The sequence below is a fragment of the Mesoplodon mirus genome, assembly GCF_964341445.2.
Source record: "Mesoplodon mirus genome assembly, chromosome: 11".
In the NCBI taxonomy this organism is placed as follows: Eukaryota; Metazoa; Chordata; class Mammalia; order Artiodactyla; family Ziphiidae; genus Mesoplodon; species Mesoplodon mirus.
The window spans coordinates 95,573,099-95,598,405 of NC_138987.1; the positions used below are offsets into that span (position 1 = coordinate 95,573,099).

The 25,307-nt window shown below is 36.5% G+C and overlaps 1 protein-coding gene across 10 annotated transcripts in view; it reads right to left on the bottom strand.

The window, feature by feature from the left end:
• Window positions 1-7,320: 7,320 nt before the first annotated feature.
• RIMKLB (ribosomal modification protein rimK like family member B) overlaps window positions 7,321-25,307 on the bottom strand; it is a 54,281-nt gene continuing 36,294 nt past the window's right edge. For 4 of the 10 annotated variants that reach the window (XM_082636543.1, XM_082636544.1, XM_082636542.1 and 1 more), the window contains exons 3-6: window positions 23,553-23,783; window positions 21,772-21,858; window positions 20,416-20,619; window positions 13,287-17,608 (exon numbers count right to left, since the gene is read on the bottom strand). In XM_082636543.1, the coding sequence (XP_082492669.1) occupies window positions 17,145-17,608; window positions 20,416-20,619; window positions 21,772-21,858; window positions 23,553-23,783 (986 nt within the window). In that variant the 3' untranslated portion in view covers window positions 13,287-17,144. The other 6 variants (XR_014295358.1, XR_014295360.1, XR_014295356.1 and 3 more) reach the window with 6 other exon arrangements.

Genomic DNA, 25,307 nt, shown 5'->3' on the forward strand with positions numbered 1-25,307 from the left:
GTCTCCAGTAAAACAAGGTAATAGTCTCTATATTAATACTCCCCACTTTCATTCTATTCATTGTCTCTTCTATCTTTTTAGGGAAGAAAACTGCCCTACCCTCCCTCTTATTTTTGTGGGAAAGTCGCTCTATCATGTATTAGGAGGGGCTGATCTAGCTCGCCAAAATGTATTAGCCATCCTAATGGATTTGAAGTGGTATCTCAGTGTAGTTTTGTTTTGCACTTCCCTCATGATTAGTGATGTTAGTTAGCATCTTTCCATGTGTTTACTGGCCACTTCATGTTCTTCAGAGAATGTCTTTTCAAGCCCTTTGCCCATTTTAAAATTATTTTTCTGTTGTTGCAATTTAGAAATTCTCAATTCTAGATATTAATTCCTTATCAGACATGTTTGTAAATATTTCCCCCCATTCTATGGATTACTGTTTTACTGTTGATATTATGCAAATTTGTTTTTAATTGTTCACAAGTATTTTTTCTTCTCTCCATCTACCAGCTGAATTACAGGCTAGTGGAAGACAGATTATCGTTTATAGTTCTTTCATTATCCTTCAGTGCAAAGGGGAGAAATTCTAGGTGAGCTATTTATTTAACATCAACTATGTTCCAAATGCTATTAGGTTTACTTTTAAATCAAATTAAAACCTATCATTGATCATTTTTGCCATAGAAAAATTGGTGCAAAGAGAACTTAACTTCCACACAATCACAGAACTAGCATGTGGCAAAGCTGAAATTTAGACTCAGTTCTAACTTGACTTTGACAATACTTGTCAAGTGATTAGGCTAGGGTTATTAGACTATTGGACAAATCATAGGCTTGACTGGTCTCATTAGTTTACTTCATTGCAAATTCCTTGAACTGGGCAATCTGTATAGATCTACTCCAAGTATAATATATTCATGTTATCCAAAGTCAGGTCTGGTCCAATGTATACTAGACCCAGTATATTTCAGGCTCTTTGGCAGAGATGCCCTACATAAAGTGGTCTGGAATTATGTTAATTCATCTTACACATAAATTGAACTTATAAAATGTTTATTACATATGTCAGCAAATATATTAAATGTTTCTAATGTTGGCATGTGTTTTCACTCAAAATGGGTTTTCCTGGAGATGGAGTGGAATATATACTGAAATAAAGTCATAAAACTATTTTCAAATTATTGAATTGGTTGGCAGCCTTTTTTTCTGCTTTTATTATGATACCCTAATTATGCCAAATATGGATTTTGAAAATATTCCGAGTGGGTGTTTAAATACTCAATTGATTTTATTGAACTGGTACAAATGACTTCACTATTCTTGTTGGCACTTTATAGTCCCTGGATGTTAATTAGACTTGGCAATTCTTTAATCCTGCCACATCCCTATTATGGGCCAGCTGTCCTCCATTAGATCTAGTGTCACTCAGGCCAATCCAAGACTCTGCCTGGTTTCTGGAACCAAGCCATTACTTTTTAAAAATCAACTCACGTCTTTTCTTCCCATCCTTTGGTAATTAAGCACATGACCAAATCGTGGGATTCACTTTGAATATAACCATGGAAAACTTCGCTGTAGTTTTCCCAGGTACTATTTTTTACCATTAGTATACATATATTTCCCCCCCAAAGATTAGGTGTTCTAGCAACACTCAATTTGTGTTCAATTTGTTTTCAGTGTTATCCTAAGAAAAATCTGTCAAAGTTTATTTTCATGTTCTCAGTCTCCTTTCCTGTATTAGAACTCTCTGGTTGCATGTAACAATTTAAACAAAGAGCAAAAATCTATTGGAAGAATACTGGGATATTTCAGGTAACTAAGCCAAGGAATTAAATTATGGTAGGAGCAAATAATAGCATTTTATGTAGCTGTTTAAAAAAACTGAGGTAGTAGTTTACTACTTGTATCTTGTATGGCAAGATATTCAATATAATATATAACATTATACAATATAATATATTGTAAAGTTATGGAACACGGTTATATCATAATTCTATTGGGCTAAGAAAAAGAGACATGCTTATAAAATAAATTCAGAAATTCTGGGAGGATATGCAAGAAAATATTAACAGTGATTCCCTCTAGAGAATAAAGTCAGGAGGAGTGGGAGAGGTTTACGTAGATTTTCCTCTTCAGTTTATTCTCTTCTTGAGAACTATTTATCTACCAAGAGCACTGTGGCAGTCATACGTTTGCCAATCAGACCTCTCCTATAACTCGCTGTGAAAAATGTTGTTGGCTTGCCAGCCTCCAGCTGACATTGTTTTGAATCCACCTCCGTATCCTGCTCCAAGGCCACTCTCTTCCTGGTTTACTCCTAGCCAATGACTGCACACAGCAGGGATACTAGGGCTCAGGGACATAATATACAACCACTGGTATGGTAAGTGAATTTCCCCCACTACCTCCATCAGGAAAGAAGACTAGAAATAGTTTGCATCCACATGGAATGGATAATATTCATTCAGTTTTGCTCCAAGCATATGATATAATCTAAATTATAGGCCATCTGGACATTCCACAGAACATCACATAAATGCATTACATCAATGACATCATGCTTATCGGACAAATGAGCAAAAGGAAGCTTAGCATACCAGAGGCCTTGCTGAGATACGTGTTCCAGAGGGTGGGAAATAAACTCTACAGAGATTTGGAGATCTGCCATTCCTATAAAGTTTTTAGATGACCTGTACCAAGAGGCATCTGGAACATCCCCTACAAAGTAAAACACAACTTGTTACATTTACATCACCTGCTACATGGAAACACACACAATGCCCGGTGGATCTCTCTAGATTATGGAGGCAACACATTTTGCCTAGAAACACTATCCCAGCCTATATACTGGATGGTATGAAAAGCAACTTAGTTTGAGTAGGGTCTGGAGCAAGAAAGGGCTTTGTAGAAGATTCAGGCTGTGATGCAAGAAGCCCTGCCAAGTTGGGCCATATAATCTGGTGGACCTTATGGTATTCTAGGTACCATTGGTAGAAAATGATGCAATGCAGCCATTTTTGTCAGAGGCTCATGGAACTGTGGAGAAGCTGTTCCCCAAACGTATGTGCGAAGAGATCTGTGCAGCATATATTAGAGGTGGAATGTGGTTGCCACAGGTGTGCCACTCAGATCTCTTCAAGAAAACCTGATGTGAAAAAAATAAAGCCGGAGGCACACTTCCTGATTTCTAACCATGTCACAAAAGTTTAGTAAACAACCGTATGGTGTTGGCATAAGAACAGACACATAAACCAATGGAACAGAATAGAGAGCCTAGAAATAAATCCGTACATATACAGTCAATTAATTTACAATGCAGGATACAAGAACAGACAATGAGAAAAGGACAGTCTCTTCAATAAATGGTGTTGGGAAAACTAGACAGCCACATGCAAAAAGACTGAAACTGAACCCCTACCTTAAACTATACACATATACCATATAGAAATATTAACTCAAAATGGATTAAAGACTTAAGAGTTGAAAACATAAAACTCCTAGAAGAGTTTTCTAGGCGTTAACTAATAGGTAGTAAGCTCCTTGCCATTGGTCTTGGCAATAATTTTTCGGATTAGACACCAAAAGCAAAAATAAACAAGTGGGACTACATCCAACTAAAAACGTTCTGCACAGCAAAGGAAGCCATCAACAAAATGAAAAGGCAACATACTGAACAGAATATGTGCAAATCAAATATCTGACAAGGGGTTAATACTGAAAAAATATAAATACAACTCAATAGCAAAAACAACACAAATGATCAGAGGAATTGATTAGACATTCTTCCAAAGACATACAAGCGGCCAACAGATACGTGAAAAGGTGTTCAACACATCACTAATCATCAGGCAAATGCAAATCAAAACTCCAGTGAAGGTCATCTCACACTTGTTAGAATGGCTACCTTCTAAAAAAAAAAAAAAAAAAAGGTAGATGAATGCTAGTGAGGATGTGGAGAAAAGGGAAGCTTTGTGCCTGCTGGTGGGAATGTAAACTGGTGCAACCACTATGGAAAATGGTATGGAGTTTCCTCAGAAAGTTAAAAAATAGAACTGCCATATGATCCAGCAATTCCACTTCTGGGTATACACCTGAAGGAAACAAAATGACTATCTCAAAGAAAAAAAAAAAAACACCTCATAGGAAGAGATCAGATTTGTGGTTGCCAGAGACTGGGGGTTGGGGGATGGGGGGAAATGGGTGAAAGTGGTCAAAAGGTATAAACCTCCAGTTGTAAGATGCAAAAGTCCTGGGGACGTAACGTACAACATGGTGACTATACTTAACAATACTGTATTGTATATTTGAAATTTACTAATAGTAGATGTTAAAAGTTCTTATTACAAGAAAAAAAATTGTAACTATGTGAGATGATGGATGTTAAACTTGTGGTAAATATCTTGCAATACTTACACACATCAAATCATTGTTATACACTTTAATACAATGTGATTTGCCAATTATATCTCAATTAAGCTGGGAAAAAAGAAAACCTGAAGCAAACAGCCTCCAGCTCTAACAATAAACCTTTAAAATTACAACGATCATTAAACAAGAGGGAGAGATTATCCAAAACCATCCATATCTCTTTCTACACAACGTTCAGTAACATAGATTTCAATGGCTTAATCCATACTGTCTCTCAAATTTATACCATGTACCATTTTAGAGATCATGGAATAGCTGAGTACTCAGGCAACCTCTAGAAGCCTGCTTCACGAAGCCCTCACCTTTAAAGGATTCTTCCTGTAGCTGAGTACAGAACTAAAAAAGTAAACAACCCACTAAGCCCATCTGTTTGTAGTACTGAAATCCTTATTTACTGAGCTTTCAAGTCTGAAAAACTTTGAAGGATTCGGTGTCTTAATATTTTTAGAAACGTACACCCTTCTGTCCTGATATTTCTACTTATGCTAACTTTAACGAGAATATCAACTTTTCCACCTTCCATAACTACCAAAGCACCATTCTTGGTTCATTACAAAGAATTTCAACACATCTGTTTTCCTATCACAGCAAATAACCTCAAACTCTGCTAACAAAGCCTCAATTTAGAGAAGTAAAATTCATGGATCATTGCCTAAGGTATATTCAATCCACCCACCCATTCCTCTAGAGTAAGGATCAGCCTGTTTTGTACAAACTGAGCTAAGAATGGTTTTTACATTTTTAAAGGGTTATTTTTTTTTAAGCAAGAGACTGTATGTGGACGGCAAAGCCTAAAATACTTAGAATTTGTCCTTTAAGAGAGTAAAATCCCTGTTCCAAAGAGCAGTGTTTCTTAAAGGCACCATCACTGACAAGATTTAGGGCAGTGATTCTCAAACATTACTACGAATAAGTCACTTGAGCAGTTTGTCAAAAAGCAGACTCCTGGCAACCCAAAAATTCAGGTTTAGGACCCTGGAGCCTAACAAATAATCCATGTGATCATGATATAGGTGGTTCTAAGAACACTTCGAGAAAATTTAATCATGGGATCAGCTCAGACCATCAAAAAGACTTCTTACTGGACTGACTTTAGTGGACTAAATTTTAGTGTCATATTGATCTGCACTGTGGGACATCTCATGATCAGGAAACATTGCTTTTCCTGTACAATATATCTGCTTCTATCTTAAGGTTACCATGAATTTTCTAATTTTATTCAACTCTTTGTCAATTCTGTCCACCTCTATCAGAGCAAATGTACAGGACCTGATGGCATGCATATGCATTTTAACCCTTCTTTTCACCTTATTTTTTTCTCTATTTTGGCTTCATCCCAATCTTCTGTTTGTTTTAATACATTTATATTAAGTCTCCTCAAATCATTTTTGGGAAAACAAGTCATACTATCCTAAACTATTCCTTATGGTACATGGTATGCATTTTCCTTACTTAATTCTCTCGGTTTAGGAGCAAGAAAAGAATATTTATGTTATGAGCTGACGGGGGGAAAAACCTGGAAAAAAATGAGATAAAAGGTTTTTTAAAGAAATATAAAATTCCTCAGCCAATGAAATGTGGGAATGAGGAATAATCCATCTATATTAGGAGAAATCTCACACTCACACACACACTCACACACACACACACACACACACACACAAATGATCCAACCAAAAGAGTTTAAAAGGAGCTTAAATAAGAAAACTGAAAGGAAATCATGGACTTCCCTGGTGGTGCAGTGGTTAAGAATCCACCTGCCAATGCAGGGGACCTGGGTTTGATCCCTGGTCCGGGAAGATCCCACATGCCTCAGAGCAACTAAGCCTGTGCACCACAACTACTGAGCCTGCTCTCTAGAGCCCGCAAGCCACAACTACTGAGCCTGAGTGCCACAACTACTGAAGCCTGTGCACCTAGAGGCTGTGCTCCACAAGAAGAAGTCACCACAATGAGAAGCCTGCGCACCGCAATGAAGAGTAGCCCCCGCTCACCACAACTAGAGAAAGCCCGCACAGCAACAAAGAACCAATGTACCAAAAATAAATGAACAAATTAATTTTTTTAAAAAAGAAAATCAAGAAAGAAAACCTTACAGACTTCCATTCTGAGATGAAAAAAGATTTGGTAGCTCTTGAATAGGATTTCAATAACCAAAGTTTACAGAATTAAAAGACAGTATTTATTAAATGCTCAACTATGTGCTAAGGATTATACACGTATTATAGCTTAGCTAATACTTACACATTAGACTAGCAAAGTAGGTACGATTCTTCCCATTTTTTTACAAACACTCCTTTATGGCTTGCAGGTGACTTGTCCAAAGACCATTTAAACAGTAAGTAATGAAATCAGAATTTGTTATCAGTATCTGCTTACAAAGCCCATTTTGTCAAAGCTTACAAAGGCTATTTTGTCAAAAGTACTAGGGCTGCCTCTGTATACACATGTATATTATTAGATCCCCTACAGTTCAAATAAAGTAGGTCAGACATGGTCTCCAGTCACAAGATTAAAATGTAGTGAGCAATGCTATGACAAGTGTGTGCTAGAGTCTTGTCAGAGTGAAACAGAAAAAAGGCCGCATTTCTTCAGAGATAAAAACATAGCAATAATTATTCAACATGGTCAGACAAACTGAGATGAAAGGGACAGGAGAAAATCCACATAATACACATTTTAGTGCCTATCTTTGTGCCAAAAGGAGTAATCACATCAGAATATTTTATAGAGAGATCAGTCTGTCAAGAACCAAGGAGTTTAATCTTGCAAAAAGTGAAGAAAAAAAAGAGAATGACACATGTGGAGCTAGACATCAGGTCTAGATATGCAGACTGAAGTGAACCCATACAAAATGGAGTGAGCAGAAATAACTGACAAAAGAACAAACCATACTCCATGCCATTTCATTTCCAGTTCCGGTGTTTTTATTTTAGAAAGCACATTGAATTAAACAGGTTAGAGCTATTGCTTCCTTGTTCTGTGTACTTCTATCCTCCATTTGAAAAAACATACAGTCTTCATCCATTCTGCGAGATCAAAAGAACCTAGGGGGGAAACACACAGAGCTCACTTAAATCACAGTTTTAAACAGTCTTTATAATTAGGATGAGAAAAAAGAAAAGGAAAATAAGAAAATTAACTAATGTGACAGTAAAAAAATACAAATTGTCTAGATTGCTAAAAAGAATCATAACCCTTTTTGTAATTACCACATTTCATCTTGGTGATCTCAGCTGACAAAGGTATACTAAGGTATATCATCATTCATTAAAAATTAAAAGCTTAAACCTGTAACAGGTTTAAAAGAGCAAGCTTACTTCCCAGATTTACTTGAGTCTTCTTCAGGAGAAACTATTCTTATTTCCTGAAATTTCTTCTCTCTAGAATCAATAATTCAATTTATAGGTCCATTATTTTATCTACTTTTTCAAGATGCTGCCAACACAAAAGCCAAAACTTTGGTCTTTATCACTGGAGTTTTGTGAGACTTATTTCAGTTAGACATCCAGGTAAGCATATTTTCCTAGTGATTGATTTAAACTGTACTATAGAGATAATTTATATTTTACAAAAATCAACCCAATTTTAGACACTGAATTTCACATTAAAAAATACAATCATATAAAAGATGTGTCAGCAATTACTCCTTGACAACCCTATAATATAGACAATTGTGTTTTATTTTAGCACCAAGAGGAAAAAATTGAGGTAAGAACATTTTTTCTAAAACATCACAGAAAGTTATTGTAGCAAAATTCCTGAACAAACAAAATTAAACTTAAATGCTCTTACTCTAGTGCTCAAGACTACATTTTCAATAAATTATATAATGAGCAATAAATTTTGGTTCAGATTAAGATTCAAGCTTCTTTCAGTTCTAAAGCACTGACATCTCCATATAATAACCAAAATTTGTGACAAAACTCTTTTTAAGTTTAGAAATTCTAACCATATTAACTGAAGCATGTATTTTCTTGTGTTCCATACTAATATATGTAAAACTGTATTTAGCATTAAACAATTTTTAAATAGAAGGTGACTTCTTTTTATACTATTTAAAAAACAAAAGAATTCACCATGTATTTAAACAATAATATCAGTTACTCTAGCTTCATGTTACTATAAATCCTTTATTCCAAGTATACACAGTAAGGCCATTTAACTATCTACTTCCCGTTGCTAACCTAAAAATCTGTCAGAAAAAAAAAAAATCAGAGTATAATGTTTTACCTTTGTTGCAGATTGATTCATTATCCAGAACAGAAATAAAGGTAGGCCAGAGGAGAGGTAGAGGATTAGTGGTATAATAGATCTAAGAGATCCACTTCTCTTCTCTCTTGACCAGAAATTGCAAAGAACCTCTTTGCATCTTCTCTTAACAAGGGACACTTTTTTATTCTCAAACCCTGTAAATGATGTACTCATTAATTCTACATACAAACCACCTAAAATGGCTGCCCACAGATTGCCTTAGTATCCTAACCACAAGCCCAAACAGTGACAACTTTCTTTCTAACTCTCAGCGGTCTCATTGCAGAGCCCTTCACTTATTCAGGACTACAGCAGATTTTGAAGAATGCACGCCACATAATGCAAAGAGCACCGTATTGGCAGTTAGGACACTTCAGATGTAGTCCTGGCTCTGTAATCCTGGTTAAGTTACTAACTTCTCTGAACGTTAGTTTCTTTACCAGTAAATCCAAGATTACAGTATATGACCTCTAAGCTTTCCACTTAAAAATTCTAAACTTCTATGGTAGGCCTCTGTAGGCCAGTAGTTTAATCTGTTACTACAGATACTATAGTAAAACAAGTAGTTGAGTGAATAAACAGGTCTGCAACTTATTAAAAGAATGGAAAATTACAGTCTTTAAATCTAGGGACTTCAAAATATCACTTCATTTATTTTATTCAGCCTCATCAAATTCTAAAATGTAGAAAATCACAATACTGGTACTGATGCACATGTCTGAAGGCAGCTGTTGATGGAAAGGAAATAGACCTATTTACCAGAGAGAACACAAATGAAAATGGGGACACACACACACAGAGAAACAGGTAGGCAGAGACAAAAAATGACAACATTGGAAAAATAAAATCCCGAGGGACTGAATGACTAAAGAGAGAGATACCAAACCAGGAAAGCAGAAGCACAACTGAAGAAAGAGTAGGAGAAGAAGGGCAGAGACAGATAAGCAAGACAGAAAGGTGAATATGCAGAACGGAACTGATGGGCAGGTACAGTGACAAGGAAATGGGACCAGAAAGGAATGAGATAGCCAGAAGACAAGGTCATTTTTACCACAAAATATTGTCAAGTTACATACTTCTGTAGTTATCCCCCCAGTGCTCACACTAAAAAGGGGACACTTTCAATTTTACAAAATGATTAACAATGCATATTTCATTTATCTTGCAGATTTTTTTTAAAAATCACATTTACTGTGAGATAGCATAATTTTTGCCATCATTAAGGTCTACATATTGGATATGATAATAACTCGATGGGGGGGAATCCTTTCACAATGTATATCAAATCATCATCTTACAATTTTATCTGTTATACCTCAATAAAGCTGGGGAGAAAAAAAGGTTTCACATGTATCCATATACTGGAAATCCCTAATTTTACATATTGCTAATTTTTTTCCAAATTAAAGAATGATAGTACCCCAGTTAGGACAAATTCACCCTATGTCAAGAATTTACAGGCATTCATGATTACACACCACAGTGACTTATGGGACACTGGTATATTGAAAACACATTCTTGAAATTAACTTACCATTTAAGAGTCAAGATCAGGGATCGTAGTCCTGTTTCCATTTTTGCCCCCTTTGCTTGTCGTGGTATGTCATGCTCTATCTCTTCTCCTATGCAGAGTTTGTCAGTAGCCATCAATCTGAAGAATTCTTTCTTCTGCTGCCACCTACCAGTTTATTTCTCTGCTGCAGCAGAAGAGTATATAGAAAAAGTTCTTGCTTACTATTCATATTAAACAGAAAAATTCCTTAACATTTCATATTTTCACACGTGTATGAAGTTCCTGTTTCCCCGAAACCTCCCCTCCAAGTTAAAACAACAAATATCCCAATCACAGAAGATCAAAACACGTATGATCAATGTTCATGCTAAGCTGGAGGAGGGGGGAGCTAGAAAGATTTAGAAACTCAGCAGTTGCCATCTCAAGGAGCCATTCCTTTTCTGTTACTTTCCTTCTTCACCTGTCCCTACAAATAATAAACGCATAACTTAAAATTTTAACTAGGTAGTCAACTCCTCCAAATTTTAAGTTCAGAGACTACCAAAAGACTTGTGGAAGATGCAGCAATAAAGGAGTTTTTAAAAGTAATTCTAGAAACTAAGGGTGTTAGGTGCTTTACCTGCTTGAGTTTTCATGTTCTGGACTGCTTATTGCCCAATGGCTCTGAATACATTAAAACACGAACACATACGCCACCTACATTTAAAATAGGGTAGCATTTGTATGCCCATATAAGCAATGGGTATATTTTTTGCAAAAGAGTAGTAATTTCATTAGGTCCTTTTAAAAGGACTGACCACAAATGCACATTTCCTCAAACTGTATACATACATAAAAGAATTAGGGCAAAAAAGGGAGAGTGACAAAGATAATTAATAGTGGTTGTAGACTGGAAATTAATACCACATAAATGTTTTGTTTTTTAATATCCTGCGATTCATTTCTATTCCCAGTCTCTTTATTATTGAGGTCTAGCTTTCAAATTTATTCTTTATTCGCTACTAAAGAACAATATGCAAGAATGAGCTAGTGATAATGATGAACTAGTAATAATGGCTTTTGTTCCACCCTCCCACTACCTTTACCCCAAAATAAAAACTTACTTTGTGAACTTAAAAAATAAAACAAACACTGACATAAGCACCAAAGGCTAGTCAACAGTGGCACTGCCGTGACATTGTTTCTACTTTCTCATTCCTTCCCCCATCTCAAGCCCCACCCTTTGACCTCTGTATATGGGATGAGCCTGAGCAGGAGAGTTGGTGATGTCAGGACTGCGCCGTTCCCACGGATGCTCCTAGAGGCCTGCTGTGCTTCTGGGAACTGGGGCACAGGGATGGCTGTCTGACTGAAACCTAAAACAACAACAATTCACCCCACCCCTCATGTTCCCAAACCCCACAGTAGCAGCCAGGTATATATGCTATATAAGGACCATCTAATATAGTTTGAATATGGTGAAATCTGAAAGCAAGATCATTTTTAACATGGCAGTGATCTTGGGGGGCGGGGGGGGCAGCGGAATGGAGGTTCACAAATCCTCCACATCCCGTGCAATCACAGAGTGCACACATGCTAATGCTAGCCATTCTCATCAGCAAGAGAACAAGATCCTTCCATACGTCATAAATTACTGCAGGAGTGAAGCCAGGATTCCTTTGTTGGTAAATTTCAGTTCAAGACATAAATATTTTTATCTTAAGCATCTTAAGATGCTTAGGGGAATCACTGTCCCTACCTCATATGAGTGAACTGAAGCACAAAACAAGTGTATGACTTATTTTATGCCTTCAGCTGTAGAAACAGCATTACGAGCCAGGATTTCCTATTCCCTAACTAGTGAGTTACTAGACTTACAGCCTCCTTGGATAGGACATCCAAATAGAAATATATCTTGAAAAGGTCCTGACTACTGACACTGAAATTCTACCTATCAGAAAGAGGATTATCTCCCATAATGATAATAACTCATATTAGAGCTAAAACTTTGGGAAGGACAGGAAAGAGGAGGAAAAGGGTAGGGGGACTGGGGTAGACAGGAAGGGACAGTAATATTAACAGGAAGGCTATTAAAATGGATAAGTTATATTCCTGTTCCTGTGATTAACTTTGTTTTATGGGCTTGATTAATCTGCTTCAAGATCTTGTGCTTCAGAAATGCCCTCCAATCTGTTCAAACCTGTAACTTTTGAATATTTAAACCATTATTTAATGATAATCTCGAATGGCTGACATCTATCTCTTTGTTAGAATTAGGGTATCAGAAATGCTAAAATCATTAATTCTGAAATCACGCTGCTCCTGAAATGCTATTACCTTTTGTCTCATTATCTTTCACTTTTATAATGAAGTCACAGAAGGAGAAGCACTAAGGTCAACTGAAGGCTATGTTGAGTTTTTACCATATATATAACCTAGAACCTAATTTTACCTTTCAAAACTCTAGTTTTCCATACCTGTCAACTCCTAATTGATGTCTTTATACTGTGAGCTCACTGTGTATTCGGAACACCAACCCCTGAAAAAGCTTAAGCCAGAGTAGCACAATGGAAGAAACATACAAACCCAAAACAAAAACAAAGCTAAAAAAGTCACACTCTGAAATAATTATAGACATATATGCAAGGAATGGAGATATCTAAATGGCTAAAACAAATCCCCAAAGAAAGTCCTGGGTTCATCCCAACCAATTCAAACTTTACCCCCAGAACTTTTTCTATAACCAAATTATTTGCTAGATATGTTTATATTGTTTTTTTGAAATCCAAGTTATATTACAAACCCATTGGTGCCTTCAAAGTACATAAAAGAAAGGAAATTTTAAAAAGAAAGTAAAGTTAGCCTTGTGATGAAAAAAAGGAGAAAGAATCAAATTACCTGCCAGCAGGCTGGGGCTGTGCCTGAATCCAAACCGCTGCATTTACCATTCATTCTACAGCTGCATTATTGGGGGAAGGGGAGTTTAGAAGGGCACTGACCCCGAAAGTTCTCAATACTTCTCACTCATCATCAGGAAGGGGGAAGAAGGAAAGTTTTTTCTCTGGGTATTTGTTTGTTTGTTTGTTTTTGTTTTTTTTGTCTCCTGAAAAGGCTGACAAAGAACAGTAATAGTGCAAGCAGTTAGAATATTTCTTTAAAAACAATTTTAAAAATGCAAAACATTAAGGAATTTAAAACACCACATTTTCGTTAATATAGAAAGAATTTTCACTAGAGTTAGGCAGCCACCCCAAAACAGCATGGCAAAAAGGCACTGGTATAAAGGAAATAAAATACCACACAAAAATCCAAAACAAAACTAAAAACATTTCAAATTAAACCTGGAAGACTAGAAGATTCCAACAGCAGATTTCTGTCCACTACTGAAACATTCCAAAATCCAAGCTTCAAAGGCGCCTAAATGTATCTTAAATTAAATTTTGTTTTGTTTTGTTTAAGAAAAAAAAAAGAAAGAAAGCAGTGAACCTGGTTATAAATCCTGCAATATATTACATTTAAAAATATCCTAGTACGACAAAAACAAATTATAAAAGAAATTAAACAAACAAACAAACAAATAAAAACAGTAGCAGCAGAGGTTACCTGTCTGAGCACCTACATTTTCTTAGGAGGGGATCGTGTCTCACCAGCCATATAGCCCATAAACCTTCTCAAAAAGAGTGAGCCAGGAGAAAAATGTAACACAAGATTTGATTTCACAATGTCTCTAAGCGCCCCAGACCCCAAACTGGGGACTCACTGAATGAAGAGAATTTCTTTTTCCTTTGTTTTCTTCTTGAGAAAAAGAAGAGATGATCTTGAAAGTCAATTACTTCTTTCAATGCCTTTGATACCTTTTCAAAAGTCTGATAAAGCGCTTGATGAAAGCAAGTCTCTTGATGGATTTTTCTAATGTTCCAGGGTATTTTCTTATTTGATAGCATATACAGAAATATTTCAAAGTTCAGTGGAGTTAAAGCCAACAGAAATGACCAATGAAAAGAAAATAACTATTAAAAATTTTAAATGGAATAGTTCATATTTGTGTGTTTATGTATACACATAGTCCACTTTTCATCATGGGTGACATAAAAACAGTATCAGAAAGAATTACTTTTAAATACAATTCAGAATTACAATTTTAACAATGTACAATAGTTTTACAATAATTCAGATTTTTGCATGATAAAATAACAACTATACATATTTGATAAATACACATTTTTACCTCTCATAATAGCAATAAAGATTTTAAGGAAGTTACTCAACAATATGAAAATATATTTAACTTTCACTTAAATATCTGGGCTGTTTTATTTGGGTTCTTCCAGTATGGTTTGCTCATATTCTTTACCTTACTTTTTGAAAGAATTCAAGAGGATATTCATGTTTTTAAACTCTAAGATGTCCATTCCTGTCCATTCAGTGTACGATCCAGAAATAGGTTGGTAAGGCTATGTTTTAACATAGTGTGAATGCACAAAAGATGGGCAGTGAGTAAAACTAACAGTGAAATCATCTCAGATATTTCTTCTAATGTACTTGGTTAATTTGATAATTTTTTAAAAAGGCTATCTGCATTTTTCCTGGTGCCTTATCCCACCCAACAGAAACCTTGAGTTTTCATCAAATAGACAGGGTGTTCTATTTGTTTTAGAATTCACTAATCTATATACATGTGATATGTAACTATTCAAAATATGTGTATCATAATCTATGTGGCAACCAGATGGTCTCTACACACATATGAATGATGATTTAATTAAGCGATTCCTTCTCCCTTGTTTATTTCTCTATCCCGAATAGTGTGCATCTTCCAAAGTGTGGTCATTTAGTAAAAGAAGTACCATGTGAGCCAGAGGTACTTATATATTCCACAATATGTCGCACAATAACCCTGTACAAGTCAAATTCTTTTAGATGAGATGAGAATATCCTAAAATAAATTAGGAAGTCTTCTTATGTATCTTTTTCTAAGGTGAAATGAGACACTGCACAGATCAGAGGTACTATTCTATTTGTCAACAATCAACCTTTCACTCCATTTTAATATTATTTAATTCTATGGAAAAAAACAAGTTTTATTACATTCCTTTTTTAAAATGGGGGAAAAACTGTACAAGTAAGCATGATCAAACCTCTGTTAGAGCTGGTTAATACTGATCTTATTGCCTCGAAGTCTCTCTAGTAGTGTCCAAGAAATTATGTTTAATGTCCATCTGAAGGAAAAAAGCACCGGAGAAGCAAGAAAGGACTCGAGTAAAAAGCTTCAGAGGATTGTAGGGAGATGGAACTTGCCGCTTAAAAAAATTACGTTGAGCTCGGGTGCATCTCCATTTCTTAACACACCTTCCAAACCATTCACTGGGATAGTTTTACCCATGTTTAAAGGCTCATATTATATGCAGTTTGGGGGCTTTTATAAATTCAGAAATAAAGTAATATAAAGAGTAGAATATTGAAGGCTTCAGAGTAGGGCTATAAGAGACTCAATACTGCTAAATAAGTCCCCAAACAAAAACGGTCAGTCCACCCCAACCCAAAACCTATGTGTAATAGGAGAAAATGCACAGCAAGAAGCAGAGGAAAAGCATGTAGCCTGGAATAAATCATACACTGAACAGTCTAGAACCAAAGAAAAAAAGCAAACAACATACATATACACAAAAGCCTAAGCAGCAGCTATTCTCCTCATGTCTTTAGGTGAGTACCTCTACCAGTAGATTATAGTTATGAAAACAACTCAGTTGTTTTTTTTTTAAAGTAAAAAACTGTTTCCCATCATGCTCCATTTTCTAGAATCTTTCCTTTTTGATTGGTTGGTGTAAACAAAAAGCAAAGCACATAAACATGCAAGCGTGCACATGCGTGCACACACACGCACGCGCACACACACATCCTCCTAAAATGTGAAAAATGCAGATATATAACGCTGGTATTAGAAATCACTTCAACTTTATACTTAGGAACTTATAGACCCTTGATTTGCCCCCCAAAAATATTTTTCCTTGTCCTTATTCTTTAAATGCCCAACCACCAAAAGAAAAAAGGAAAAAAATAAAAGGCTTTAAATGCACATGTTTCAAGTCAGTGTCTTGTTAACAAAAAAGGTAGCATTTTCTTCACTTTGGCCATTGTTAAAGATGCAGGCATAGATCAGGGAATGTTAAGACTAGCATGTATTTAAAAAAAAAAAAAGCAACATTAACAGAGCATATATCTTTCAAAAAAGGCTAAAACACTAACAAATACAAGTCAATGCACATATTTTTAACTAGTGCAATTTTATCTACAATGGAGTAAATGTTATTTTGTGTGCCAGACATTGCAATACTGTTCATTTCCCTTTTATCATGCAAACATGCCAACTTTATCATTAAAAAAAAATCTTTATTGGGTCACATTCACGTTGCCCTCCCACCCAAACTAAGGGGGAAAAGTCAATAACAGAGCTCCTCAAGATTTCATAACTATGAACATAAAGCGCCTAGATAATAGTGTATAGGCTGAATTTTCAGATTTGTATAAAAAAATTATAATTTAGGTAGATGTCTTCCTCACGGATTACAACACAATGTTAAGTACACTACTCTGAAATTTGTACCAACTGTACAAAAACAAAAGCAAGAGACCATGAAAATATTATGTTCTTCATGGCCTGAGAGCCTACACATTTCTGAGTAATGTAAAACTATGAGAGCCTGACATTTTTCTGTATCTCACCTCTTCTGCCTCTCTATCTGTAGGATTTGTAAATCAAAGTCAGTAACATCTTAGTAGCAAAGGTCTCGTCTATCTCCCCCATTCTTCCCTCCTAACTAATCCTACTCAATTTTCTCTCATCTTTCTGAGCATTTTCCATGAACAGCATTGCAAGTTGGTTTAAAAAAAAAAAAAGAAAAAGAAAAAAGAAAGAAAAAAAAGGAAAGAAGAAAAAGAAAGTTTTACAAGGGTTTTGTTGGTTAATTATTTACTGGTGGAATCACTCCACCAGGAGTTTGATTTCATTGGCTAGCAGTTGGTTCATGTTGAATAGGCCCCCCGGGAGCTTGGTGAGCAGCTCTCGCTCCGTGGTTTCAGGGTCGCTGTCAACAGAGCTGGAACTTGCGCTCATGTTGTCGACAGCAGTGTTGGCTGGGGGACCCAGCTCCGGCTCACTAGTCTCACTGGCCGTGGACACCACGGAGAGCAGGGACATACGCCGGGTGAGCCGGCCAGAGGGCAGAAGGGAGGCGGCATAGTCCGCTATGATACCAGCTACATCTAGATTACAAGCCTTATCAAAGGCTATGAAACCTACATTTGCATTGGCCTCGCAGACACAGAAGGAGCCATCGTCTTTCGTCAACAGGTCAATGCCACACACATCCATTCCCAGGATATTAGACACCTGGATAGCTAGCTGTTTCCCTTGTTCACTCAATGAGCACATCATCCCGACACCACCTGGCAAAAGAGAAATAAGATAAGTTACCAAAATGATAAAATTTTGGAGTAAAACTAAAGCTGACCTTAAAGTTAGCCTCTAAGGCTAAACCTCTCTTCTGAATCAGTAGAATAGCAAAAGTGTTATTCTGGTGTAAAACTGGGACACTGAAGTCTAAGATTCTTTCATTAGGGAATCCCCTTCCAACACAGTCTCTCAACAAATTCATGACTTAGTACTTTTTCCATATGCTATTTTTTTCTGAAGACATTCAACTTTCACTGAAGCCTATCTTACTTGCAATAACATGGAACTTTTGCATAAATACAGTTAAACCACTTAATGTTGTTATTGGTTTTTATCAGTTTCAGATTTTGATTTGTAAAAATAGAGATGCATAAGAGGGAGAGAGGACAGAATCTAGGAACATGCTCCTCTTCCTCCACAGTCCCAATTCTAATCTCTTTGCTGTTCCTAAGCCAAAAGCATTCTGGGGTTTCAGGTAGCTGGAGGAGTGTGCGTGAAGTCTTCGCTGGTATCTGAGAGAAAAGAATTAGAACTAGTTGGAGACACGCTTCAAGACTAGAAAGGACTAGATAAGGACTAGAAAGCAAAAGAATTTTGACAAAATCTTGGCTTAAGGAGCTCAACAGGAGGAAAGCTGACATCAGTACTATGTAAGTATGCCTGACCCAAAGAGACCAAAGGTAAATGCACATATGACCAGAGTCCCCCTTACCACTGTGGCTGGAAGAGTAGGGGAGGGGAGTGCAGGAAGGAGGGGACTGGCACACTAGCCAATGAATTAAATGACACTGCTTCTCAGCATCCATAGTACTGAGGCCATCTGGAATGCTCCAAATAACCAGAGCAGACCTCTGATGTGATGTGACAATAACAAGAACAAATAACAAGCTGTCTATGACTTGAATGAAAGAAATAAGAGCACAAATTCAAGTTTAGCACAAAAAGACTCTCTGAACTAAAACAAAAACATGATTACCCAACTTAAAACTTTCAACAGAGGAACTGAAGGAGAGTTGCTTTTGTGGGTCTAACTTATAACTTGGAAAATCTACTGTAAGAAATATTTTGAAGCACATACAAAAAACCTGAGGTGAAGTCACAAAAGAAGGATAAAAAATTTGGATAACTGAATCAGAAAAACCCTAACCCCCAGAAGGAGAGAAGAAATTTTCCTGAAGCTTGGAAAAACTGAATCTGACAGAAACAGCTTACTAAAATCCAGGTTGGACTGACTGAGAAGAGACACATATCTGAAAATATCCTGACAAAACTGTTTAGCATTTCAAATAAAACAAAACAACCAAAAATAAGAGAACAAAACAAAAAACAAACTTACAAAGAATATAAATTACCTATCCCCCTCCCAAACTCAGAGTAGATTTGGACATTCAATTGCAAAAGTGTAAACTGTAAAGCAGTAGAACAGAAGCAAGACTCACACAATTTAAGAATCCTATCTCAGCCAATATATCATTCTCGTTTGAGAAAGCAAGCAAGCTATGAGGTATCTATCACTCACGTACACCATCCAGGGAAAATAATCAAGAAAAGATACTAACATAGCAGTAAATGACTAAGGACAGAAAACTCAAGATATGGGAAGATGCAGATGGGGAGTAAACAGTGACGAGTAGTGTAATTCTTGCAATACAGGTGTAATTAACTCTAAACAGATAAAGACTGCCTGGGAATGGATAAAGTAAGTGCTACATAAGGATTCTTGAAACAGAAGAGACACACAATAAAAGAAATTCTATTATAGACTTGAACTAAAACTATTAAATGGTTTCATCAGTAAAACACTGGAATACAAAGCCCAGGGAAGCAGAAATTTTTGTCTGTTTTGTTCACTGCTATATACAAAATACTGCTATAACAGTACTTGATACTTAGGAGGTACTCAAAAATATTTGTTCAGTGAATGAATGAATCAAGAGGGAGGAGTAGGAAGGGAAGTAAAACTGTTCTAATCCTCTCATGGGAAAAGAGAGGGAACAAGAGGTGATGCATTTTGAGAGTAGAGATTTCAAGGAGTTTGGATCTGAGGTGTTAGACTAGAGAGGAGATCAAGAATGACTCCAAGAATTTTGGTCTAAACTAGAAAGATACAGTTGCCAAAAAACAATAAGGAGAAAACTGTGGATGGGACATATTGGGAGGAGGAGTTAGGATGAGGAGTTCAGTTTTGGACATGTTAAGACTAAAACGTCTAACAGACATCTACATGGAGATATTGAGAGGCAGTGATTTACATGGGCCTGGAGTTCAGGAAGAAAGCCTAAACTGGAGAGATAAATTTGAAAATAATAACATAGATAGCATCTAAAGCCATGAGCTAGGTAAGATTACTAGGAACATAAAATAAACAGAGAAGAAGAAAAAACCCAGACTACGTTCTGAGGCGCTTCAACAGTAAGAAATCTCAGAAGATACACACTTAAGCAAATCAAAATCAGCAACATTCTTTGGACTAATGGGTAAAATGGGTTAGGACACAGCTTAAATGAAATAATATGACCAAAGAGGGAATTTGTTAGACATTTCACACATGTGCGAATTGGGGTACAAATTGAGCCTGGGTGAAAGCAAATTTATGATTCAGAAAAATCCAACTTCATTACTAGAAAAACAATTCTATACATTTATTATATTAGTGGTAAATCTATGAATCATATTTACATGTGAAAGATACGTTTTTCAACATATTAAATAAAAAGATCTAAGTTATATACAAATACTCACTGAATAAGCTTTAATAATATTACTTTATATCCTAGAAAGACACTTGCATTGCTTTTACCTAGTGAGCAGTTGCTTTGCATCCTCCCATCCGTTGAACAGCGTAACATGGTGCCAACCACACGGCCTCCCACGACAATGACACGTACATCCCTTCCATGAGACTCTTTAACATACTTCTGAAACAGGTATGGAGCTTCATGGCGAATAAGATGGCTTAGATCAGCCAAATGGTGCTTATCACGAGCCAAGAAAACTGCTTTGCCTGTGATCGAAAAGAATAAAAAATGTAAGTCAACAAACTATGAGCAGTTGGTATCATTACCTGCATTTTCTTGTGTCCCAGTCTACTTTTTCAGAACCAACTGCTTTTTAACCAAAGTAACAGCATTATGGTAAAATGTATATAAAGACAAAGTAAATATTTGGGTTCTTAAGATTTGTATTCCTCCAGGTTAGCCAATAATACTAGCCCCACTTATCAACAAAACATTTTTCTGAGTTAAAACGTATGTTTTATATATTACACAATATTAAGATGCCATGTTTGCATATAGTAAAATAGCAGTATGTTACTACTTCTATGCCAACAGAAGTGTCTGCTTTTAAAACATGGTTATAAATCCTTTGACATTCTTCCCATCAAGAGGAGGAGGAATCTATATCCTATCCCTTGAATCTAGGAGGGGACGTAATTGTTTCAGAAAAATACAGAATAGGCAATTCTATCTGACTTCTGACGCTAAATTGTAAAAGGTCACACAGATTCTTTGTTCACTGGAGCATTCACTGCAGGAGCCCTGAGACTTCTTGGCTGCCATACTGGAGAAGCCAAGTAGAAACAGTGCAGTCAAAAGTCCCAGCTGAACCCTGACCCAGCTATCTCTGTCAAAGCACTAAACCTTGTGAAGTACTTGGATCTATGAATCATTTTATGCCTTAAGAAACAGTTACTTAATCTGAAGTTATTAAGATATTTTATACACTGTCTTCAAACTATATAGATTGGGATGGGGATGATGGAGTTGGTGATCTAGAATCCCTGCATTGTTGAAAAGGAAGATAAAGATATTAAGACTCAGCCTACATTAAAGTATGCATCTTAAAATCTCTAGGATAACCACTAAACGAACAGAAATGTGAGTTGTTGTTGTTCCAGCCTAGCAGAACAACTCACAAAAGCGCCTTCTGTAAGTCTGAGGTACCATGCACCTAGCAATTTCCCTAGAGTAATTCTTCAGAAGCTCTGTTTCAAAAGCTATAAACTTCAATTGACAAGACTACTGTCTAGTCAATAACCATGAGCAAATACAAGGCAGATCTAATTTAAGCCTTAAAAAATCTGTTTTGTATAATCACTTATTAATTCTCAAAAGTAATTTCAATATTATGTGTGGTAGCCATAACTCATACACACCTCTATGACCCCGTGTATTCTTCACTACCATTGGGAACTCCAGTACTTCTGCTTCATCAATCATTTTAGCAAAATTTTCATGACCACCTGGTTTGAGCAAAAAAGAAATTTAAGAACAGCAACAGAGGTGTTTTGTGATCAATTTTATCTATACTAAAGTCAGCAAGACAAGGGAGGTATAAGGTAAGAACCTGATGGCTAAATTTTGTCTTCAGTTAAACAACCACTCCTTTTAAAATGGATAAAAACTATCTTAAACTATAAATATTCTAATATACAACTCAAAGAAATTAAAACAAAGTTCCCTGACTCTATAACATTTTTCATAGTTTTAGCCCTTATTTCTCTACCACACAAATAATAGAAGCCAAGATCTACTTTAGTATATGGAATTCTACTTGGATTAAGAAACAGAAGAGTGAGGCAGTTGGGGAGACTTATCCAAAGTTGAAAAGATGCTGCATGCGCAGGCACGGTTCTCTCTCTCGTCAAATACACAAATTAATATTTCTTATCTCTATTATAAATCAGAGTTCTTTCTACACTGAGCTGCCATTCAGTACCCATGGGTTACGTCTTGTTCTTTCTGTTTATATTCCTAGGAACAAACGATACAGAAGCAAAGCTACAGCAAAAATGGATTGTAGTTGTAAAACATCAGCATGACAGAATAATCAGACCAAGAAAAGGTTCATTAAACAACTGTGATATCATAACTTTGCAGGTTAGAGATATTAAGATGACCTAGTCTCCAAATTTTAAACCTTAAACGTGAGAGGACAAGTAATATTCCTTAATTTGGTTAATATACTTTTCTCCTTTCCATTCTCTTAAAATCAGAATTGCAGAACGATGAAATAAACTATATAGTATCTCAAAAGAACTCTCAAACGGTAACAGGACAGGAGTTTCTTTTTAAAGCCTCGTTAACTCTCCAAGCATTCTGCTGGACATTTTAAGAAATATTTTTATGAAAAGGTACGCTGTCTGATTCTTTCCAAACTAGACAAACTGGAAAGGCAGGGAATGTACTAGCATGATACTGTGTACAGCAGTCCTACTCCACGTGTGGTCCAGTAACCCCCGCCTGTTTGTGACTTCTGTGCTACTGATACGTGTCCAGATACATACGAAAAGAGTAAGCACAAGAAGGCAAGTTGGCATTGCTCTGCTATTCTTACGGTACTTCATGTGTACTTATCCACAGCAAATGGGTCTTAAAAAAGAAATAGTCCTCTACCACAGATGATTTTAGAAGCACTGGTTTAAAGCACACCTAGTATAGTGTAACTTTCTTTAAAAATATGAAAATATTGATGAACCATTATCATGAAAATGGTAATGAAGATAATCAGAAATTATAGAGATGATAGATGCTTTTACCTCAGGGGTTGCCACGCTAAGGACTGATGTGGCATACAGCCCTTTTTTGTAATTAAGTTTTACTAGAAAACAGCCACACTCATTGTTTAAGCTTTGTCCACAGCACGTTTCTCAGTACAACAGCTTTACTGAGGGTCACAAGAGAGAACTTATAGCCTGGCAAGCCCCAAATGTTTACTATTTGGCCCATTACAGAAACTTTGGTCAGCCCATTCTACCCATACCATACACAGATTCATAATTCTCCTGCCCAGTTTGTTAAAACTGAAAATTGCTTCTAAGAGTTCTTCCTTGTTCACAAATTTCCTTATATCACATAACCCTATTAGTTTAGTAGGGCTTTCAAAACTTACTGGTGCTCTAAAATTTAGGCTATAAATTCTTATTAGTTAACTCACCATAAGAGAAAGTATCTGGCAGAGGAACACCATGACCTGCCAACTCTTGAAACGTCCAGAACTTATTAACACAGTTCAGGATGGCTTGAGGTCGGTTCATCAACCTGCATCCCATCTTCTCTAGATGACGCAATACAGTGATGTCACTATCACTTTGCACCCAAGGGGTTGGTACTCTCACTACCACCACCTGAGGGTAGGCAGTAATTAGCTCTCCATTGATACGAAGACCTGAAATATACAGGAATGAAACCACAACCATTAAAGGGGAATATACAATAAAATAGAGAAATAGATATATACCAAAGCTTAGGTCTCAAAACTAAATGTACTATTTTGCTAACATTTCACTGGGACAGAGAGACATTCCTCCTTAAATAATTTTCTTTTGAAAGAACAAAGAGGATGCAATAAGAATGTATACCTGGGTAAATAAATTACAGTACATGTCAATACAATGAAGTATTACACATCCATTAAAAAGAATGTCATAAATCTCTGAAGATGGAAAGAATGTCCAGATGCATAAGGTTAAGTTTTTTAAAGAGCAAATAACTTTTGTGTTTACATATGTACAGAAAATATATAAAAACGGCTTTCTCTGAGTATGTGTGGGTGGTAAGGCAGGAAGAGAAAGGCAGAATGAGGAACTTTAAAACATTTTGCTCCATGCAATTCTCTATCTCTTTTAAGTGAGGATATATGCTTTTTTTTCTTCTTTTTTTAAATTAGTTTCTGCTTTATTTTTTAAAGTAAATTTATTTATTTATTTATTTTTGGCTGCGTTGGGTCTTCGTTGCTGCGCGCGGACTTTCTCTCGTTGTGGCAAGCGGGGGCCACTCTTCATTGCGGTGCACAGGCTTCTCACTAAGGTGTCTTCTTCTGTTGCGGAGCGTGGGCTCTCAGCTCGTGGGCTTCAGTAGCTGTGGCTCGAAGGCTCTAGAGCGCAGGCTCAGTAGTTGTGGCTCACGGGCTTAGCTGCTAGGCGGCATGTGGGATCTTCCCGGACCAGGGCACGAACCCGTGTCTCCTGCATTGGCAGGCGGATTCTTAACCACTGGGCCACCAGGGAAGCCCCTTCTACTTCTCTTTGACCTTTAAAATTTTGTGTAATTGTCTCTCGTTGGTGGATTCTCAAAATGGAATCCTGCTGGCAAGGGAGAGTAGGAAGTGCTTCTAGTCCCTGCCATACAGGGAGGGAGTAAAAGATGGGGAAGGTGTGAAGTATCAACAGGTAATATCAAGCACATAACCTCAGTTCCCTTAATCAGAACAGATAAAATCTCTTTGGCTCAGAATTGTGGATCCAGCAATTCTGCTTCTGTATATTACCTCAAGGAAATGAAATCACTATCTTGAGGATTTACCCGTACCCCCATGTTCATAGCAGCTTTATTTATAATAGTTACAGGGTGGAAGCAAACTAAGTGTCCATTGACAGATGAATGTATAAAGAATACGGTGTACACGTACACACGCACACACACACACACACGCTCACTCACTCACTCTAAAAGTCCTGGGTATGTAAATGTATATAGAGTACAGTGACTAGTCAAGGACCTTACCTGCCTTATTTACCAATCTATTTCCAACTTTTAGAAAAGAATGTGACACATAGTAATTACTTAATGTTTATTCAATGAATGAATGTCCATGAGTAAGGGATTGATCATATGGTGTATCTTTAAATATAATTCTATTGAGCCCAATACAGTTATATGTGCACTGACTTAGATGTCTGGTATAATTTTA